This window comes from Mustela lutreola, chromosome 14 (assembly GCF_030435805.1).
Source record: "Mustela lutreola isolate mMusLut2 chromosome 14, mMusLut2.pri, whole genome shotgun sequence".
In the NCBI taxonomy this organism is placed as follows: domain Eukaryota; kingdom Metazoa; phylum Chordata; class Mammalia; order Carnivora; family Mustelidae; genus Mustela; species Mustela lutreola.
The window spans coordinates 17,873,987-17,892,070 of NC_081303.1; the positions used below are offsets into that span (position 1 = coordinate 17,873,987).

Sequence of the window (18,084 nt, forward strand, 5' to 3'; positions counted from 1 at the left end):
ACACATCCCATGATGGACAGGAAGACACTGAAGGCTTCGTGTGTGCCCTAGAGTTCCTGCCTTGGTAGTGTCTGTGCAACAGTGGGCTGGTGTGGACCGGGAGGCAGTTAGATGTACAGAGTTGGGAGATCTGAATTCCACTTTGTAACTCTGTGTCTGTCCATCTGTCACATTGATCCTTTAGGCCTTTGATATTCTGATCTGTCGAAGAGGAAGAGAAGTATGGTTTCCTAGTTCCCATCTTAAAAGCTTGTTAAGGACAAGCACATGAGAATGTGTCACTTTTCTCTGTCCATAGTACACGCTGTCCCTGGATCATCTCTGCTGATGGGAGGAGCTGTGAAGCAGTTGGAATGGAATAATGCATCATTCCGGAATATTTGTGGGCTTTGGTTTTATTTTGAATCTTATTTGCAGCGATAGCAACAATAATTTCTGGATTGTATTTTGCTGAAAAATCAGTCCCCATCTTCCTAGCATATGACAGCAGAGGAGAAGAAGGAGTGGCAGAGAGACTGTCTAGGATACTCCTTGAAGCAGCTGGCGTATACCACATGGAGAATAGAATTAGTGCTGCTGGGCCAAATGATTTTTAATGCGAATGTGTCTGGATATCTAGCTGACTTATGTACGTAGCTGAACTTGAGATCCCCACTCCATCCTCCCCACCCCCAAACCACTACTCCTCACAGTGTCTTTTCTATCGCAGTTCATTTAACTCCATCCTTCTTGTTGCTCAAGCTAAAAAACTTCTGGTGTGGGGGGGTCATCTTTAACCCAGATCTCTCTTATACGCCACAAATGTTATCCCGTCTTCTTAGCCCCACCTTCACATTGTATCCAGAGCCCTGGTATTTCTCAGGATCTGCACACCTACCACTCTGGCCAAGACAGCCGTGATCTGTGTATAAACTGTAGGGTCTCCCTGCTCCAATCCTTAGCCCTCATCTGCCTGTTGTCAACAGGGTGACCAGAGACCTTCTGTGAAAACTTAGGTCACTGACTCCTCTGCTCCAATCCCTCCAGTGGCTTCGAGATCACACCAAGTAAAAGTCAAATTGTTAGAGGGCCTCTGAAGTCCTACATGGTCTAGCTGTCCACCTCCACACAGCCTGTGACCCACTGTGACCTCATATCATTTTTTTTCTGCTTATTCAGTCCATTCCAAAGCAATATTGGCCCCTTTCTATTCTTGGAATGCTCCTCTGGAAAGTTCCTGCCCCAGAGCTTTTCCCTGGCTGTTGCCTTTCCTGGAATGCTCTCCCTCAGATACCTGGATGGCTCCCTCCCTAACACTTCTCAAGTCATTTCTTATGCCAGGCCTTCCCTAGCCACTCTACCCCAAATCCCAGACCTCTTCCCCATACTTACTGCTCTTCTTCTATGCCATAATTTTGCCTTAGCCCTTACACGTATGTAACATATTTATGTTGCTCTTTTCCATCTTGTTTTCTTGTCTGTCTCCTCCACTAGAATGTAAGTTACATGAAGACCAGGATTTCTCTTTTGTGGTTTCTGTTGTATTCCCATATTCTAAAATAATGCCAACCACACAGCAGGTACTCAATTAATTATATTTTGGAGGCAAAATATGTAGAGATGGATAGGTGGATGGATAAAGGCCTTGGTAATAGATTAATTGTATTATGATACATTCTCAGGAGTGTCAGTGATACTTAAAATGGGCACTTAGAACACCTACTCTCCTAGATACTATACTTGGCATTTTCCATCTGATATTTACTTTAACCCTCACAACGCTTTGAGACAGGTATAGCGTTTATTCCTTTTTCACAAAGGAGAAAACTGAGACTCAGATGTTCACTTGTCCCAGGTCATACCCGGATGTAGACAGGATTCAAATCCAGTTTGGTTTTGGTTTCAATTTTTGTTTCAGAGCTTTTAATTATTATGCTCAAATAGTCTGGGTTATACCAACTTCAAGGTTAAAAGGCCAAAAACTCAACAGAGACATATTCCAGCTCCTTCATTATCCCCTTTGTGTTAATTTCCAGGCCTTCCCCTGCATCTACTCAAATAAATGAGATCTCAATGTCAAGAAGAACAAGAAAAAAAAAAAATAAAAAGAACCGTGCATTCCCCCAAGATTCTATAAGAATGTGCTTCTTTGACTTCTCATGACTAAAATGTCATGCAGATTTAAAATGCACTGGCTCTGGAATCCGGAGATCCAGGTTCTGCTCTGGGCAGCCATCACATGCTACCGGCCTTGGACCAGCAAGCCATCTGACCTGTTTGTGCCTTGGTTTCCCTGCATGTGGAAGAGGAGGCTGGGAGAGCTGATTTGTTAGCGCCCCCTACCTGATACTCTGATATGTGAGACCCATGGCCTTCCTTCCATTGCTGTGGGTATGGAGTGGAGGAAAAAGGGTAGGATACTGTGCTCTGTGTAAGGTCATTTATTTGCCTTAACTGCCTTAGGAAAGGATGACTTCTCATTGGAGGAGCCCTCCCAAAGCCCCTGATCTCGGGGGAAGTGTGACGGTGAGATACAGTGCCCGAGTTAAACATTCCTCACCTTCCGGGACTCCCATCCATCCTGCTTATTAAAGTCAACACTGGACAGCATTTAGAGAACTGGGTGCTGTTCTGGCCTTTATTTATTAGCAACCTAAGGCTCCTTAAATCCTTTCTGGAACAAGTCAAGGGATAAGACATAAATAACTATAATACAGCTGAACTGTGTGACCTTCAGGAAGGTGTTTACCTTCTCTGGGCTGTGTTTGCTCCTCTGAAAAATGGGAAAAAGCTTCCCTGGACTCACAAGAACAACCAAAAAGCTGTTTTACCCTCCATCCCCCAACCCATGTTCCAATGAGACCGAGAGGACATCGCAGCCAACACACAACTGCCTATCTGACGTCCCCCAATTTCTCTTGATTTTAGAATATTTAGGGTTGAAGAGGTTTTTTTCAGGATGTCTAACCCAAATTCCCCTTTCCCGGAGCAAATATCCTATCGGAAGACTGGCCAAGTTCCTCTGGGAGCAGAGAAGCATTTTGGAAACATGGACTCCAGAGAAGAGCAGGAACATGACCATGTGGCCATTTGTGTGCTTGGCAAAGTCTATCTGCATATGCTTCTACGTGCCCATGTGAGCATATGTGTATGTGTGCCAGTGTGTGTGTGTGATGAAGCGTACAAGCGTGCACAAGAGTGTGGGTAAACAGATCTTTGAGTCACACAGGCCAGCCCATCCTGGCTGGCTTTGTCTTCTCTTTGGTTGCCATGACAGCTGCAGAGGCCTCTGCATCGGTAAACAAAGCTCCGGGTGTGTACTGAAGCAGGAGGAAAGGTCTGGAGCTAGAGAGTCACATAGGAGCCAGAGTTCTCCACAGAGTGGTTCTTATCACAGCAGACCTACCAGAATGCCATCCTCACTGTCTAGATTAATGTAGAGCTACCTGGCTAGGTGCCTGGTGACTCTGAGGTGACATAACATGGACAGGAATTTCAGGCGGGAGCAAGGCTTCATTGACTCTCCCAGGTTAGTCCTGGTGACTTCGTCACCTCATGGTAAGTTCCAGCAATGTGAGTGACCGAGCACCCTCACATCAACCCATGGACCAAAACTGGTCACCTTAATGTAGTGATACACAGATTAGCCCTTTGTGGATATCTGGCAGTGACCCATTTATAGGTCTATAAATTCATGAACTATAAACCCATTTTAATATTTACCTAAATATGACTTGAAAGAGAACTTTGCCGTCTCCCTGAACACTTCCCGTCTCCCACTGTCACACATGACACTGTTTTGGGTGTTATACCTTGTGTGAGATTATCTATGTAATTCTTCCACTTCATCTAATTGTGGATCATTTATAATTGGCTGTGTAGGAATAGTTGATTTTTTTTTGTTTGTTTTAACAAATTATGCCTCTCGTGTGAACTGCTGCAAAACAAAAGCAATCACAAGTGTAAATTCACCACCTAGGCTGAAAGAAGAAAATGGTTCTTAACCAAGCAGAACATGGAGATCAGCTTTCTTCTTAGTTCCCATAACTGAAATTCAGAAACCCAAACCTTGCACGCCTAAGTGACAACTAGAATAGAGGCTCATCCATGCTTAGCTTCAAGTCACTTTCCTTCCATCTATGTGAGGGCTCTGTCATGGGAGGGAACTGCAAATTATCCTCCTGGACCAAAACAAAGTGGGAGGAGGTACAGCTAAAAACTATGGATCACAGAACTGGGTAAGAAGTATCTGCAGTGAAACACAATTTGGATTTTTACCATCCTCCAGTCTTTTACAGGAACCCAGTCTGGACTCCTAGAATAACCCGATATATTCCTGTGGTGGGTTATGAGCAGAGGGAATGATTGACAGGGAAGCTGGGACAGAGAGATCACTGCCACTTTGTTAGCACAGAGGTTATCAGGATACCTAGCTCTGAGAACAGACCTGGTAGTATTTTTGCTACCTCACCTGGGATTTATTTTTGTTCCCCCTGTTTGGGATTCTGGAGTCTAGATGCATCCCAACTTGAGTTCTGTTCTGTCTGTGGGTATTTTTCCACTGGATGGAGCAAATGAAAAGGGGTTGTTTAGCCATTCTCATACCTTAAGCCACAGGCTGATGCGGGAAGGGCTGAGGGGTTATGAACACTTTCCACTGTAAGCCAGAGTTCCTTCTTTTACACTTCCTTGCTCAATTCAAGGGAATTGGATAAATCGAGATATTTGGAGGGCCTCTCTTTGAGGTACCTTTCAGTAGAAAGTTTGGCAGTGGTCATCTGAATGTAGCAGTTGTATGCTTTATTTTTGCCAAGCATCATCATCTGAATAATCCCAGATCCTCTGTGAAAAGGAGTACTCAGGTCTTCAGGGAAGAGGGGATAGGTGGCAGGACACATGTTTCCCTTTCCTTGGGACCAGGCATATCTATACTTCCAAGAATGGTGGACATATCAGATCTAAGTTTAGAATAGACACTTAACTTTTGGGAGGTATTGGAATTAAATCCTGTCCATCCCTGTTCTCTCTAGAATGTAAGCTGCATATAGATCATTGGTGGCTATACTACACATACAAAATCAAGCAATATATTACTAGCTTGACTAATGCCATGAATTTTATATTGTGTCTTTATTAACCCAGCACAGAACAACGGATTTTTATGCTCTTCTCTCAATTAAAAAGATTGTCCTTTTAGAAAAAGCACAAAACTCTCTTTTTAGGTCCTTATTTTCTTTAGGTCCTTATTTTCCTTGAGCTGAAACTAAATCCCTTCTGATTTTAAATGTTGACATCTAGATAGCATGTAAGACAGCTGTGGAAATGGCACTTAACCTCACTTTGGAATATATTACCTTGAATTCTGGCTCTGTCTTCTGCTGATGAGTTGATCTTGGGCAAGAGCCTTTCTGCATCTCCCAGGGTTTTTACAAGTATAAATGAAATCATTTATATGAAAGCGATTCATGATTAGAAATATCACCAGGGTGCCTGGGTGTCTCAGATAAGGTTAGGCGTCTGCCTTTGGCTCAGGTCATGATCCCAAGGTCCTGGGATCAAGCCCTTCATTGGGCTCCCTGCTCAATGGGGTGTCTGCTTCTGCCTCTTCTCTCCTGCTTGTGTTTTGTCTCTGCCTCTCTCAAACAAATAAATTTTTAAAAAATATTTAAAAATTTAACAAGTCGCAAATATGTTATTTGAATATTAGGTGTTCTTCATATGTTATTTCCATAGCCTGTGAAATCTACTGTAATAACAGGCCTTGGATCCAACTTCACAGGGTCTTGTTGAAATGTGGTACAATGTAGGCTCTGCTTGGTCTCATGGAGCCCGTAGACTGACTAGTCAGGGAGATAAGCCATGGGCACAATTATGTCGACCAGGGAGGGGTGACAGGTATGAAAGACACTGGTACCAGACTTTGTGCCCTAGGCCCCCAATGGAAAAACAAAACAGAAAAGTCTCCTTGATAGACATAATACAGAACCTTCCCCCTACCCAGCCCTTCTTCCTCCACTGACACAGGGGCCGCTCAGGAATTATCCCCACTGGTGCATATTCTTTGCTTTACTTCTTTAAGCTAAGAGGCTTCTTTAAAAGGCCAGGGAGTTTTGGTACGCTCTGGGTCCTTGAGCTCTGCCTGCTAAGAGGCCCGGTGGAAGCATGAGAGTTCACGGGGGCCTGTAGTGCCAGGAGAGGAGAGTAGGGAAGCCAGCTGAGGAGACCCAGAGCCAGAAAACTTCCAAATACACAGGGAGGCTAGACTGGGCTTTGTTGGTCTCTCTCTCCCACTGGAAATCAAGCAGTCGGGTAATTCTGGGGGCCAGGTGGAAAGTGACACACAGCATACGTCATGGACTGATTTTGCAGAGATTTTAGTGGAGTCAAACCAAGGGAAACAGTGGTGGCGGTGTCCAGGAATTACCTGACCACTGCTGCTCTCCGGCTAGTTCACCTGCCTCTCTTTGGGCCAGTACAGAGTTGGAGTGTTCCTTCACTTAAGCCTTTGGGAACCAGGGTAGAGCTATCAGAATACTCTCCAAGTCAGCCTGGATATTTTTAATTAAAAAGAAATCTATATTGGGCATATTACCATGTGCCAGGCCTAGTCTGTCTAGTCTGGGAGGATACGGAGTTGAGTAAGACACGGAATATTTTCACAAGAGGCTCACATAGTCACATGTACAGCTCACCACGGTAAAGCCTGGCTGGGAGATGAGCTGTAAAGGCACAGAGAAAAGAAAGGATGGAGGCTGGAGATTGTGCAGGGAGGAAGGAGAGGAAGGGAAAGCTGAACAGATGAAGTGACATTTCAACCTGGCCTTGGAGAAGGATTCTGACAGACTCTGGCAGTTAAGAAGGGATTCTCGGCAGAGAAACGGTGGACCAACCCTGGAGAGCGGAGCTGCATTCTCCAGAACAGGGAGAAGGGTGCTGCTGCGGGAGTCAGCCACGCGGGCTGCAGGCAGGTGGGTGGGTGCGAATGACGGGAGGCGAGGCTTAGAGGAAAGGTTAGTATCAGGCTGTGAAAGACTGTGAAGGTCATGTTAGGTGTTTGTATTTCATTTAGCAGAAGGTGGAGGAGGCTGTGGAGGAGCAGAGGGAGAATAGAAAGAAAATGGAATGTAGAAGACATGAAGGTCTTGGTTGCTCTTAGTGGCTCTGTGTCCTTGGACACTAGCTCCCTCAAAGGGCCACTTAGCTCCCCTTAGGTTCAGTGTTCTGACATAGAAAATGGTGCTGTTGGTAATGATGCTCACCCTAGATGCTAAGGATTATTGTGTTTTTCCGCTCACAACTGCTTAAATTCTCCTTTTTTCAAGGTCTTCCTTAAAATATTACCTTCTTTTTAAAACTTTCTGGATCCCCAGAGTGTAGTTGAAAAGTCAATGCATATATATATATATATACATATATATGTATATATATATATAATAAAGTAAGTAGCATATGAATATGCCATTGGGCTAGACAGACATCAGGGGTATGAAGAGCCTGGGCTCTTAGAGCAGACAGGCCTGGGTTCAATCCTGGCTCTGTTTTTTACTGAAATTGAAACAAGTTGTTTAAGTTCTAAATTGAGGATGAAAATACCTGTTCCACCTTTTTTTAGAGTGATTATAAAAAAATATGAGCAAAATGTGTGAAGGTGCTTGGAAACTAGAAGGTGTTCAACAAATGTTACTCGCTGTGGTTATTATTTTAGGTTTGGAAGTGATCAGATCTAGTGTGTGTTTTAGAAAGTGTGTGTGAGATGGATAAAATGCAAGGAAGAGAGACAGCTGGTTGAGAGACAATGGGAGTGTAATAATCCAGGCAGAAAAGGATGAGGCCGTGGACAAGGCAGTAAGGACAAAGAATGGAGGGTAGGTCCAAGTGCTGTTTTGGGGATAGAACCAACAGAACATGGCACTAATTGGACAAGAGGGATAGAAAGAAGATAAAGAACAAAAGGTAGAAACTTTGGTAGGTGGTAATGCCATGAACCAAGCCAGTCCCTTGTTGCTTTCTAATTGTTATAATCCAGAGAAGAAGGAAAGGAAAGGGGTGCCCCATGGCTTCTGTTACTCTGACTTTCACTGGTCCTGTACTCTTCATTTTGACTGTTTCCCTCTCTATTCCCCCACAACACTGTTGGTAGAACCTGCTGAACCTGAATATGAGCCCAGAATTTCTCCCTTAATGTGCTTTATTCTCAAGCCCTTTGCCTGACCATGATAAGGTGTCCATGCCAAGGAATCCATATATCTTGGCAGGAGAGGCTGAATGAGGTTCTTCCTCTTCCCCTGCCTGGGGGCTGTGGCATGTCCTTCAACCCCTGGCTTGTTTCTTCTTCCCTGGATATGAGGGCTATCTTATTTTGGGAGGCAAATTATGCTCAGAGGCTAAGTTTGTCTTTGCCAGCAATTTATTTAACATTAACATAAGTTAATGTTAAATGGCATTAAATAACATTAATTAAATAATATTAACTAACATATTTAACATTAACATAGGTTTACTGCAGGAATTTTACAAGCTAATAGTACACAGGATAATTTCTCTTAATAAGCCAATAAAGAAATAATATACTCCAAATCAATGACAGATTAATCACACTATTGTTCCAGGTAAGGGAAGATGAAAGGAATAAAAGACAAATTTAGTTGAGGTATACCTCGATACAAGTTGGTACTGGGAAGAGACAGCTTAGCCAACTGAGAGCTGATGTCCAGCTACTAGTGCAAAAGTAAAAGTCCTGTAGTGCAATATGTTAGAACATACTGTTAGGGAACAGGGGAACTAGTGTTGATGGGAAAAATGTTCTTTATGGGGCTGCTGTTTGACTTTCCCCACTGCCTGTAAGTGTTACTTTATGGATGTCCACAATCATCATTTTTATTCAGCATATACTAGAAGTCCTAGCCACAGCAATCAGACAAGAAAAAGAAGTAAAAGTCATCCAAATTAGCAAGGAAGAAGTAAAACATCCACTATTTGCAGATGACATGATACTGTATCTAGAAAACCCTAAAGGCTCCAACAAAAAACTACTAGAACTGACAAATTAATTCAGTAAAGTTATAGGATATAAAATCAATATACATAAATCCATTGCATTTCTGTACATGAATAATGAAGTAGCAGAAAAAGAAAATAAGAAAACAATTCCATTTACAATTGCACCAAAAATAACAGTATACCAAGGAATACACTTAACCAAATTAACCTGGCCTCTGAAAACTATAAAACACTGGTGAAAGAAATTGAAGATAACAGAAAGAATGAAAAGCCATTCCATCCTTGTGGATTGGGAGAATAAATGCTGTTAAAATGTATAAAATAATCTACAGATTTAATGAGATCCTTATAAAATACCAATAGATTTTTCACAGAACTAGGACAAACAATTCTAAAATTTGAATGGAAATACAAGAGACCCCAAATAGCCAAAGCAGTCTTGAAAAGGAAGAACAAAACTGAAGGTATCACAATCCTAGATTTCAAGCTATACTACAAATCTGTAATCAAAACAGTGTGGTATTTTTACAGAAGATCAATGAACACAATAGAAAGCCCAGAAATAACCCACGATTATATAGTCCATCTTCCACAAAGGAGGCCATGAATATGTAATGGGAAGAACGGTCTCTTCAAAAGTGACATTGGGAAAACTGGACAGCTACATGTGAAGGAATGAAACTGGACCACTTTCTTACACCGTACACTGTACACGTAAACTCAAAATGGATGAAAGACCTAAATGCTCAGAACTGAAACCATAAAAATCCTAGAAAAAAACACAGGCAATAATTTCTCTGACATCAGCCATAACATATTTCTAGATCTATTTTCTGAGGTAAGGGAAACAACAGCAAAAATATTGGGATCACATCAAAATAAAAAGTGTCTGCATAGCAAAAGAAATACTAAAACTAAAAGCCTACAGAATCAGAGAAAATATTTGCAAACAACGCATCTGATAAAGGTTGATATAAAGAACTCCTACAACTCTACACCCCAAAAATAAATAATCCAACTTAAAATGGGCGGAAGACATGAAGAGATATTTTTCTGAAGAAGACATCCAGATGGCCAACACATCTAGACACATGAAAGGATATTCAACGTCACTCATCGTCAGGGAAACCACAGTGAGAGATACCACCTCACACCTGTCAAAATGGCGGAAATCAAAAACACAAGAAACAAGTGTTGGGGAGGATGTGGAGAAAAAGAAACCCTCATGAACTATTGGTAAAAATGCAAACTGGTATAGTCACTGTGGAAAACAGTATGGAGGTTCCTCAAAAAATTAAAAATAGAATGACCAGTAATTCCACTATAGGGTATTTACCCAAAGAACACAAAAACACTAATTTGAAAATGTATGTTCATCCTATGTTTATTGCAGCATTATTTGCAATAGTCAAATTATAGAAGCAGTACAAATGCCCAGATAAAGAAGATGTGGTATATATACACAATGGAATATTATTCAGTCATAAAAAGAATAAAATCTTGCCATTTGCAACAACATGAATGGATCTAGAGAGTATAATGCTAAGTGAAATAGAGAAAGACAAATACTCCTATGGGAATTTAAGAAACAAAACAAATGCACAAAGGAAAAAAGAAACCAAAAATCTACAAAGTAGACTCTTAATTATAGAGAACAGATGGTTATCAGAGGGGAAGGAGGTGGGGGGATGGGCGAAATAGGTGACGGGGATTAAGAGCACAGTTATCTTCATGAGTACTGAGTGAGGCATGGAATTGTTGAATCACTATATTGTACACCTGGGACTAATATAATGCTGTATGTTAACTTACTGGAATTTAAAAAAATAAACTGGAAAAAAAAAGTCTGTTTTACTAAGGCTGGAGCCGATTGCCCCAAGTTCTTCAAGGAGCTGTCTTAGATCAGTATAGTGTAGGCTTGCTCACACCAGATGCTCTTGGATTGTCCTCACAGACTTTGGTCACTGTTTAGTATTCCCTTGCCATTGCTGTCGCTTCATACGCTCATTGTTAAGCCCCCAGTGGGGCCCCTCAGCAGCTGAGTTCTAAGGGGCCAGAACAGATGAGACGGTGACATCCTGACACAACTGACTTCATTCTTCTCTCAAAACCAGTTTACTTCTGGGGGCACCTGGGTGGCTCTGTTGGTTGAGCATCTGCCTTTGGCTCAGGTCATGATCCCAGGGTCCCGAGGTTGAGCCCTGAGTCCACCTCCCAGTCCAGCAGGGGAGTCGTCTTTCTCCCTCTGCCCCCAACACTTGTGCTCTCTCTCGCTCTCTTGCTCACTTTTTCTCTCTCAAATAAATAAGTAAAATATTTTTAAAAAATCCTTCTAAATACATCTTTTTTTCTCCACTTTGTTATATACAAGTCGATTAAGACAACTGCACTTAAGCCATAAGCAAGTGGATTTGAAATCCTATCAAAGAAATACACGACAAGTGAGGAGCTGACGGGACCCACTGTGGGTGCTGGGCTTCTTCCTCTTCAGGCTTCGCCTCTTTAATTATGGGGACACCCCGAGGAAGTTCAGCAGCTCCCTGGGCAGCAGGAGCACTCCTGGGCCCCTGCTGGAGAGCATTCCTCGGGTGAGCGGCGCTGTGGCCTGGAGGGATGTCTGGTGATGAGAAGGGCCTCGGTAGAGCGGGTTGCTGGACAGGTGTCTCAGCCCGTGTGCCTTTATTGATGCCCATATAGAATGTGTTCGTCTTCCTCTCTGCCACGGAGCCCTCGTGTCTCTTCTCCCTTCTTTCTCCCCATGGGACTTTAGGATTATGGCTGTCTTGTGCCACAGACTCTGGTCCCCTGCACCTGTCAGTGGACTGTGTCTTCTCCCTGATTTTTGCCCTTGGCTTGCCCTCTGTCCCATTATATCCCTTCCCACAGCTCCCACCTTCCCACTTTCTTTTCTAGCCAGGGGCCCTTTCTGTGTTTTTCCCTTTCCTGTTTAACCTCCGCCAGCCATCTTCACACACAATCAGCCCTTCGAGGCATGGGTGCTCTTGGTCTCAGGGCCACAGGCTGCCAGAGGAAGCACAGCGCTGTGGTTTGACTCCAGATCCCAGAATGTTACTTCCCTTCTCAATCCTTGGTGTTTCCGCATCTGTTAAATAGGAATTTTAATAGCGCTTATTACTTCCTAGGGTGCCTGTAATGGATTAAATGAGTCCATGGGCCTGTAAAACGACATACAAGGCTGGCACATAATTGGTCAATATACATTAATCATGGTTGTTATGAAAAGCACAAAGGCAAGGTGGATCCCCCCGGGGGTGCTGAGGGTTTGAGTTGTAGCTGGGGAAACAGAACATAGCATTTTGAACCCTGGTGTGTCCCATGACTAAGAAAGTACCTTTCCAGATAGAGCACGCAGAGGGCGTTAAGGGCTGACTGGGACGTCAGCTGCGTGAAGCCAAAGGAGCGAGGTTTCTGTGCAGCATTTTAAGATCACAGTTGCAGTCTGGAACAAAGGGGTGGGGGGCGCGCGAGGGGTAGAGGACACCTGCTCTGGCTCCCTCGTGCTTCTCCGCGCTTCACCCGTCCTCTTTGTCCTGGCGCTTCCTACCTTCACTACTTCTGCATCTCCCCCTCTCGTCCACAGGGAATTTGCCAAAGAGAGAGAGAGAGTGGAGAACCGGAGAGCGTTCATGAAACTGCGGCGGCAGCAGCAGATTGAGCGCGAGCTGAATGGGTACCGCGCCTGGATAGACAAAGCAGGTGAGGTGTGGCGGGCTGCGCAGACCTCCCTGCAGACAGCCCCCTGCCCCTGACCCCACTGCTTTCGTTCACATGGGCCACCCTGGCCAGAGCACCGAGAGGTGCTGGCTGCCTCACCAGCTTTTTGGGTTCCCTGCTGGTCCCTCTTGCTTCCTCTGGGGTCTAACTGTCCCTGTTCTACCAAACACCTTCGTGAGGCCCGAATTTTAGCAAGGTGAGGTGAGTGAGAGGGAACAGAGCCCAGTCCTAGAGCTGAGGTCGGGTGGCTAACATTTTACACGACTGCTAACAACAACAACAACAACAATAATAATAACACCAGCAGCAACAGCAATCCATTCATTCCACGAATATTTAGTGGGCGCTTACTTTGTGTCAGCGCCTGTCTTAGGAACTTGGGATATGGCAGGAAGCCTCTTCTTGCAGAGCTCATTCCCCTCTAGCTGGGGAAGGCAGAGATAAAATCATAAGTAACTTGTAAGAAGGTGACAAGTACCCTGGAACACAGATCAGGGTAGGGTTATGGGGTGTGCGGTAGGTTGTGATTTTAAATAGGGAGGTCAGGGAGACCCATTTTGGGGAAGGACTTGAAGGAGTTGAGGCATAAGTCGTGGGAATGTCTGAGGGGGTATTTCAGTGCCATGGCTCTACTGTGGAGGTGGGCCAGGAATGTTACAGGAGCAGAAGGAATGAGTACGGGGAGACGAGTAGGAAGACAGGGTGGGGGCAGTCATGGGAGGAGGAGGCAGACTTTATGGGCCACGGGAAGGGTTTGGGGTTTTCCTGTAAGCGAGGCAAGAACCACTGGAGGGTTTTGGGCGGGGGGCGGGGGAACATGGTCCGACTGATGATCTGGAGGTGCTGCACTGAAAGTAGACAGTGGGAGGGCAAGGCCAGAAGCAGGAATGTGGACGGTGAGGCCACTGCAGTAAGCAAGTAATAGTGGGTGGCAACAGCTGCTTGTTCCTATTCCCCGAGCCATCCCCTGTTCCTCACTGCGAGGCTCAGCATCAGGAACAGTTCTTGCCCAGCCTTGAGGATAGGTCCAAACCGATCACGATTTTATTAACCCACAGAGCCACCAGATTCAAGTTTGACTGTGGCTCCGCTGCTTATGAGAGGAATCGATCACCCTGTATCTGTCAGCAAAATGGATGCATTTTCTTTCCTTATTATTTTAAAGATTGCATCACATGGCTGTTATATATCTTTATTTTCATCCTAAGCAAAGAGTAATTTATTTTAATAAAAAAAATACACTTGACAGCATTTTTTTCCCTTCATTCCCGGTAGAAAGCAGAGCACAAATGTGAGGTCTCGCAGGAGAAATTTGGAATATGATTTGAGGCTTAGCTGCCTGAGCCTTACTCTGCTACATACAGCAGCTCTGGAATGACACCATGGCCCTCCCGTTCTAACCACCAACACACAAAAGCTCTCTCTCGGTTTTGGAGTCAACCTTTGATCACCTATCTGGGGTGAAAGTGTGTGTATGTGATGAAAAGTGCCATTTCAAAGCCAGATTGAAAACCTCCTCCCAATTAGGACCATCTGCATTTCTTGGCTGCCTCTGGAGGCCTGCTCCGTGCCCACTGACGGCGCTTCCAAATTTGCCCTTTCTTCTCTGAGGTCTCGTGGAGGGAAGGGGGGTGAACCTCTCTGCCTTCCTTCCAGAATGGTAGCTCAGCCTTACAGAGCAGATCTGCCTCCAGGTCTGGCAGGCAGCTTGAAGTTCCCCACCGTCCTTGGCTTCCTGGGTGGAGGAACCATCTGACAGACCGCCCCAGTGAGCCGTTAGTAGCAGAATCTGGCACAGACCCTCCCCCGCCCCGTCCGTGACCCGACTCGTGGTCAGGCAGCACGGGATGCTGTTCTCTGTGGCTCTGCTCTTTCCATACATGCAGAATTCCAAGGCTCCACTTTCTTCCAGTTGGCAAAGCCAGCTCTCTCCTTCTAAGAAAAAAGACGCACTGCGACGTCAAATTGTGCTTCCTGGCCCTTCCTTTTGCAAATGGGGTGTGAGTGAATCAGAGACATATGGGTTACATTTCCCTGGAAAGACACTCTCAAGTTCGAAAGAGAACTTGGCAAAAGGCAGTGGGGGAGGGGGGCAGCTCCACACCCAAAGCCCTCAAAGCGCTTCTCAGATACTCAGCAGCCCCACACAGCCTCCGTCTGCCTTGGGGATCCTCAGATCTGCCCACCCCAGCACCCAAGCACTGTACACAGCAGACGTGACCCCCTGGATGAGTTCATTCACGTTGTCACGAGGGTGATTTTAACGAGTGTCTGATTTTTAAATGATGCCCTCCTGAACGAACAGCGTGGGCTGTGCTTGACTTTAAAACCCTCTATGTCTGCATAAAGGAGCATTCCACCAATAACACTTAACCTGTTCACTTAGAGTTTTGCCAGAGGCTGTACTTCAAAAAGAAAGCTGAACATTTATGACCTGGTATAATGTGCGGTACCCCCCCACCCAGTCCCAAAATATTCCCCTCCCTGGGAAGTACATTACATCCTCTCTGTTTTATATGCAGGTGGAATGATGGTAATGACTTTACCCTCTTCTGCTTGTCCTCTTACTTGTTAACAATTGCTTCAATTAAACCATTGTTTAATAGGGCCTGCTGCAAGCTTCTCCCCAGCAGCTGGAATCTCAAGGAGTGATTGCTCAAGGCCTCCGACAACCCCTCCTGTGGCTGAGGTGGGGGGCGGGGATCAAAATTCATCGGCATCGCTCCCAAAGGGGACTCAGAATCCTGCCAGACATGGGACAGAAGGGCTAGTTTGTAAGTTTGGAGGGATGCTAGTGAGGTTTATTCTAAACAAGTTTTCCTGGAAAAGAATATCCCGCTAGTGAGGGCACGTCCTGGAAGGCAGGACTGTTCCTGGGGAGATCATGAGGAGAATGCAAGGGACTGTTTGGTTCTTTTCCAAATACCAACAACCAGACTCCTCATTCCAACACTGGCCAGCATTTCGGTTCTCCAAATGGGTGTCCCCAACAATTCAATTCAGTTCTGACACCAAATACCACCAGAAATTAGCACAGATCCCACAGGTTAGGGACTTAATCCCACGAGGCTGCCCTTGCTTCACACAGCACCTGTACACAGGGTGCCCGGCCCAGGTGGTCTGCATTTTTGCCTGCCTGACTACAAATTTAGAGGGCTCCAGATTTGATCATTCCTCGAATGACTTCCAGAGCTCAGGAAAATTATTCTTACTATCACCAGTTTGTTACAAAGGATTTGACTCAGGAACAACCCAATGGAAGAGAAAACTAGAGGTGGAGGCAGAGAGCCTCCATGCCCCCTTCAGGCATATCATCCTGCCAGCACCTCGACGTGTTCACTAACTTGGAAGCTTCCTGAGACCCATTATGTAGGTTTTTTGTTTTTTGGAAGTTTCCATTACATAGACACGCTTGATTAATTCATTGGCCATTGGCAATTAAACATTCTCAAGCCCCTCACCCATTCCTGGAGTTAGGAGGGGGAATGGGGCTGCAGGCTATAGCCAAATATGTGGTTGCTTTTTTCTGGTGACCTGTCCAGATCCCCAGGTAACACAGTCCTCCCCCACAATGAGTCATCTTGTTTGCACACAGACGACAGTAAATTCCAAGGGCTTTGGAACTCTGTGCCAAGAAGGTGGACAAAGAATATTTGTTCGTTCTATCAGAGGCACGAATGTATGATGAGCTTAAGCCTCTTCCATTCAAGCAAGGCAGACTGTGAGATTGGGGTAAGAGGAAGCAAGCCCACAAGCCCTGCTTCTCTGGGCCATTGGCATCTTCCTCTGCTCTTCCTCCAAGAAGCAGACGAGCTCAAAACATGGTCTCCCTCCTGAACGGGGTGGTAGATGCTATGCCTTGGTAAGCCTTGTACGTGCTGCAGACACAAAACACCAAGGAAGCTCCTGTTGCTAGAAGAAGGTTACGGAAACTGGGTAGAAGGAAAAACAAAAATGGAAAGTTTTCATTCCTACCAATTTAGGAGATTTCACTCCTACCAATGTAGTTTTTAAAAAAATGAGGTCTTGCTCACAAGTGTTATCAGACACAGAGCTGAGTTTTACCATCAGCCTCCAAGCGCCCCCTCATTACAGAACTTCCTTTCTGTTCTGATGTGCACTCAGGAGCTCCCTCTGTGACCCTGGCTGTCTTTCTGATGCTGGTGCCTGCACAGAGCTGTGAACTCTTTGCGCGCTCTCTCTCTCTCTCTCTCTCTCTCTCTCTCTGCTACCCTGGAACCACAGCCACCCCGGGGGATTTTTCATTTTGCAAAATAATTTGACATTTACAGATAATTCACTAAACCATTTATTTCCATATAGAGGAAGTCATGCTTGCCGAAGAAAATAAAAATGCTGGGACGTCAGCCTTAGAAGGTAAGGCCATGCTCTGGCACATGCCCGCATTTGTGCCCTCTTACGCCGTGGCCATCTCTTGATAAAAGAGGAGGGGAAAAAAAAAAACTAAAAGAGGAGTGCCCTGGGATTTGAAATGAAAGTCTCCCTGTCATAAAATCTCTCATGCTTTAAAATGAAGAGAGTTGAGTCATGGATTTAAATGCTTTTTAAAATGATGGAAATGAACTCTTAGAGCTGCTTTGTTCTAGGGCATGTGATTGATACCGTACAATAAAAAGACCATCACACACCCAGTGGCACGTAAAGGGATCTCCTGTGAAAATTTTTGGGCATCCTCTTGGGACCACTTTCACAAGCGGGAAGTAGCGTTGTTTTTGAAGAGCCAGAACAAATAGATAGGGAGCGCCTGTTTACCTACCGCATGTAGATAAGGTCTAGCGAGGGTTCTGGAGCCCGTGTGTTTCGAGGTGCTGCTGAGCATGGGAGCCGTGTTTCTACAGACACTGGCAACTTCTGTAACCACGGCCCAGGGGGTGTGAGGCAGCTGCCTGTGTCACAGGAGCCCCTGACACACAGTCCTGAGCTTTGACCTGAATTATCTGGTTGTGCTCCTGGTCTTTCACCGGCCTCCCCCTTCCCTGGTGTAGTGCTTCGAAGGGCAACCATCAAAAGGAGCCGGACGGAGGCCATGACTCGGGACTCCAGCGATGAGCACTGCGTGGATATCTCCTCTGTGGGTGAGTGGAAACACTTAGGTCTTCTTTGACTTGTCTGAGCTCTCGTAAGAAGACGATCCTCTCTTCTGAGAAGCACCACGAAGAGGAATAGAATCAAAAGAAGCCAGAATTCAGGGATGTAATTAAGGAAGGACTTGGAAATCGATTCTAGAGAAAAATGGACCATGAGGGTTAAGGCTTAGAGTCTCACCCAGATCCTTCAAGCGCGGCAGATGTCTCCCATTTGCATCTAGAACTATCCGTCCTGGAGGTGATCATGAGAGCCAACTTTGGG

General features: G+C 45.1%; 1 protein-coding gene across 5 annotated transcripts in view; it reads left to right on the top strand.

Annotated features, from left to right (window-relative positions):
* Positions 1–18,084, top strand: part of CACNA1E (calcium voltage-gated channel subunit alpha1 E) — a 505,625-nt gene that overhangs the window by 398,642 nt on the left and 88,899 nt on the right. For all 5 annotated transcript variants that reach the window (XM_059145253.1, XM_059145252.1, XM_059145248.1 and 2 more), the window contains 3 exons: positions 12,581–12,696; positions 17,038–17,091; positions 17,721–17,810. In XM_059145253.1, the coding sequence (XP_059001236.1) occupies positions 12,581–12,696; positions 17,038–17,091; positions 17,721–17,810 (260 nt within the window). The remainder of the gene's footprint in view (positions 1–12,580; positions 12,697–17,037; positions 17,092–17,720; positions 17,811–18,084) is intronic.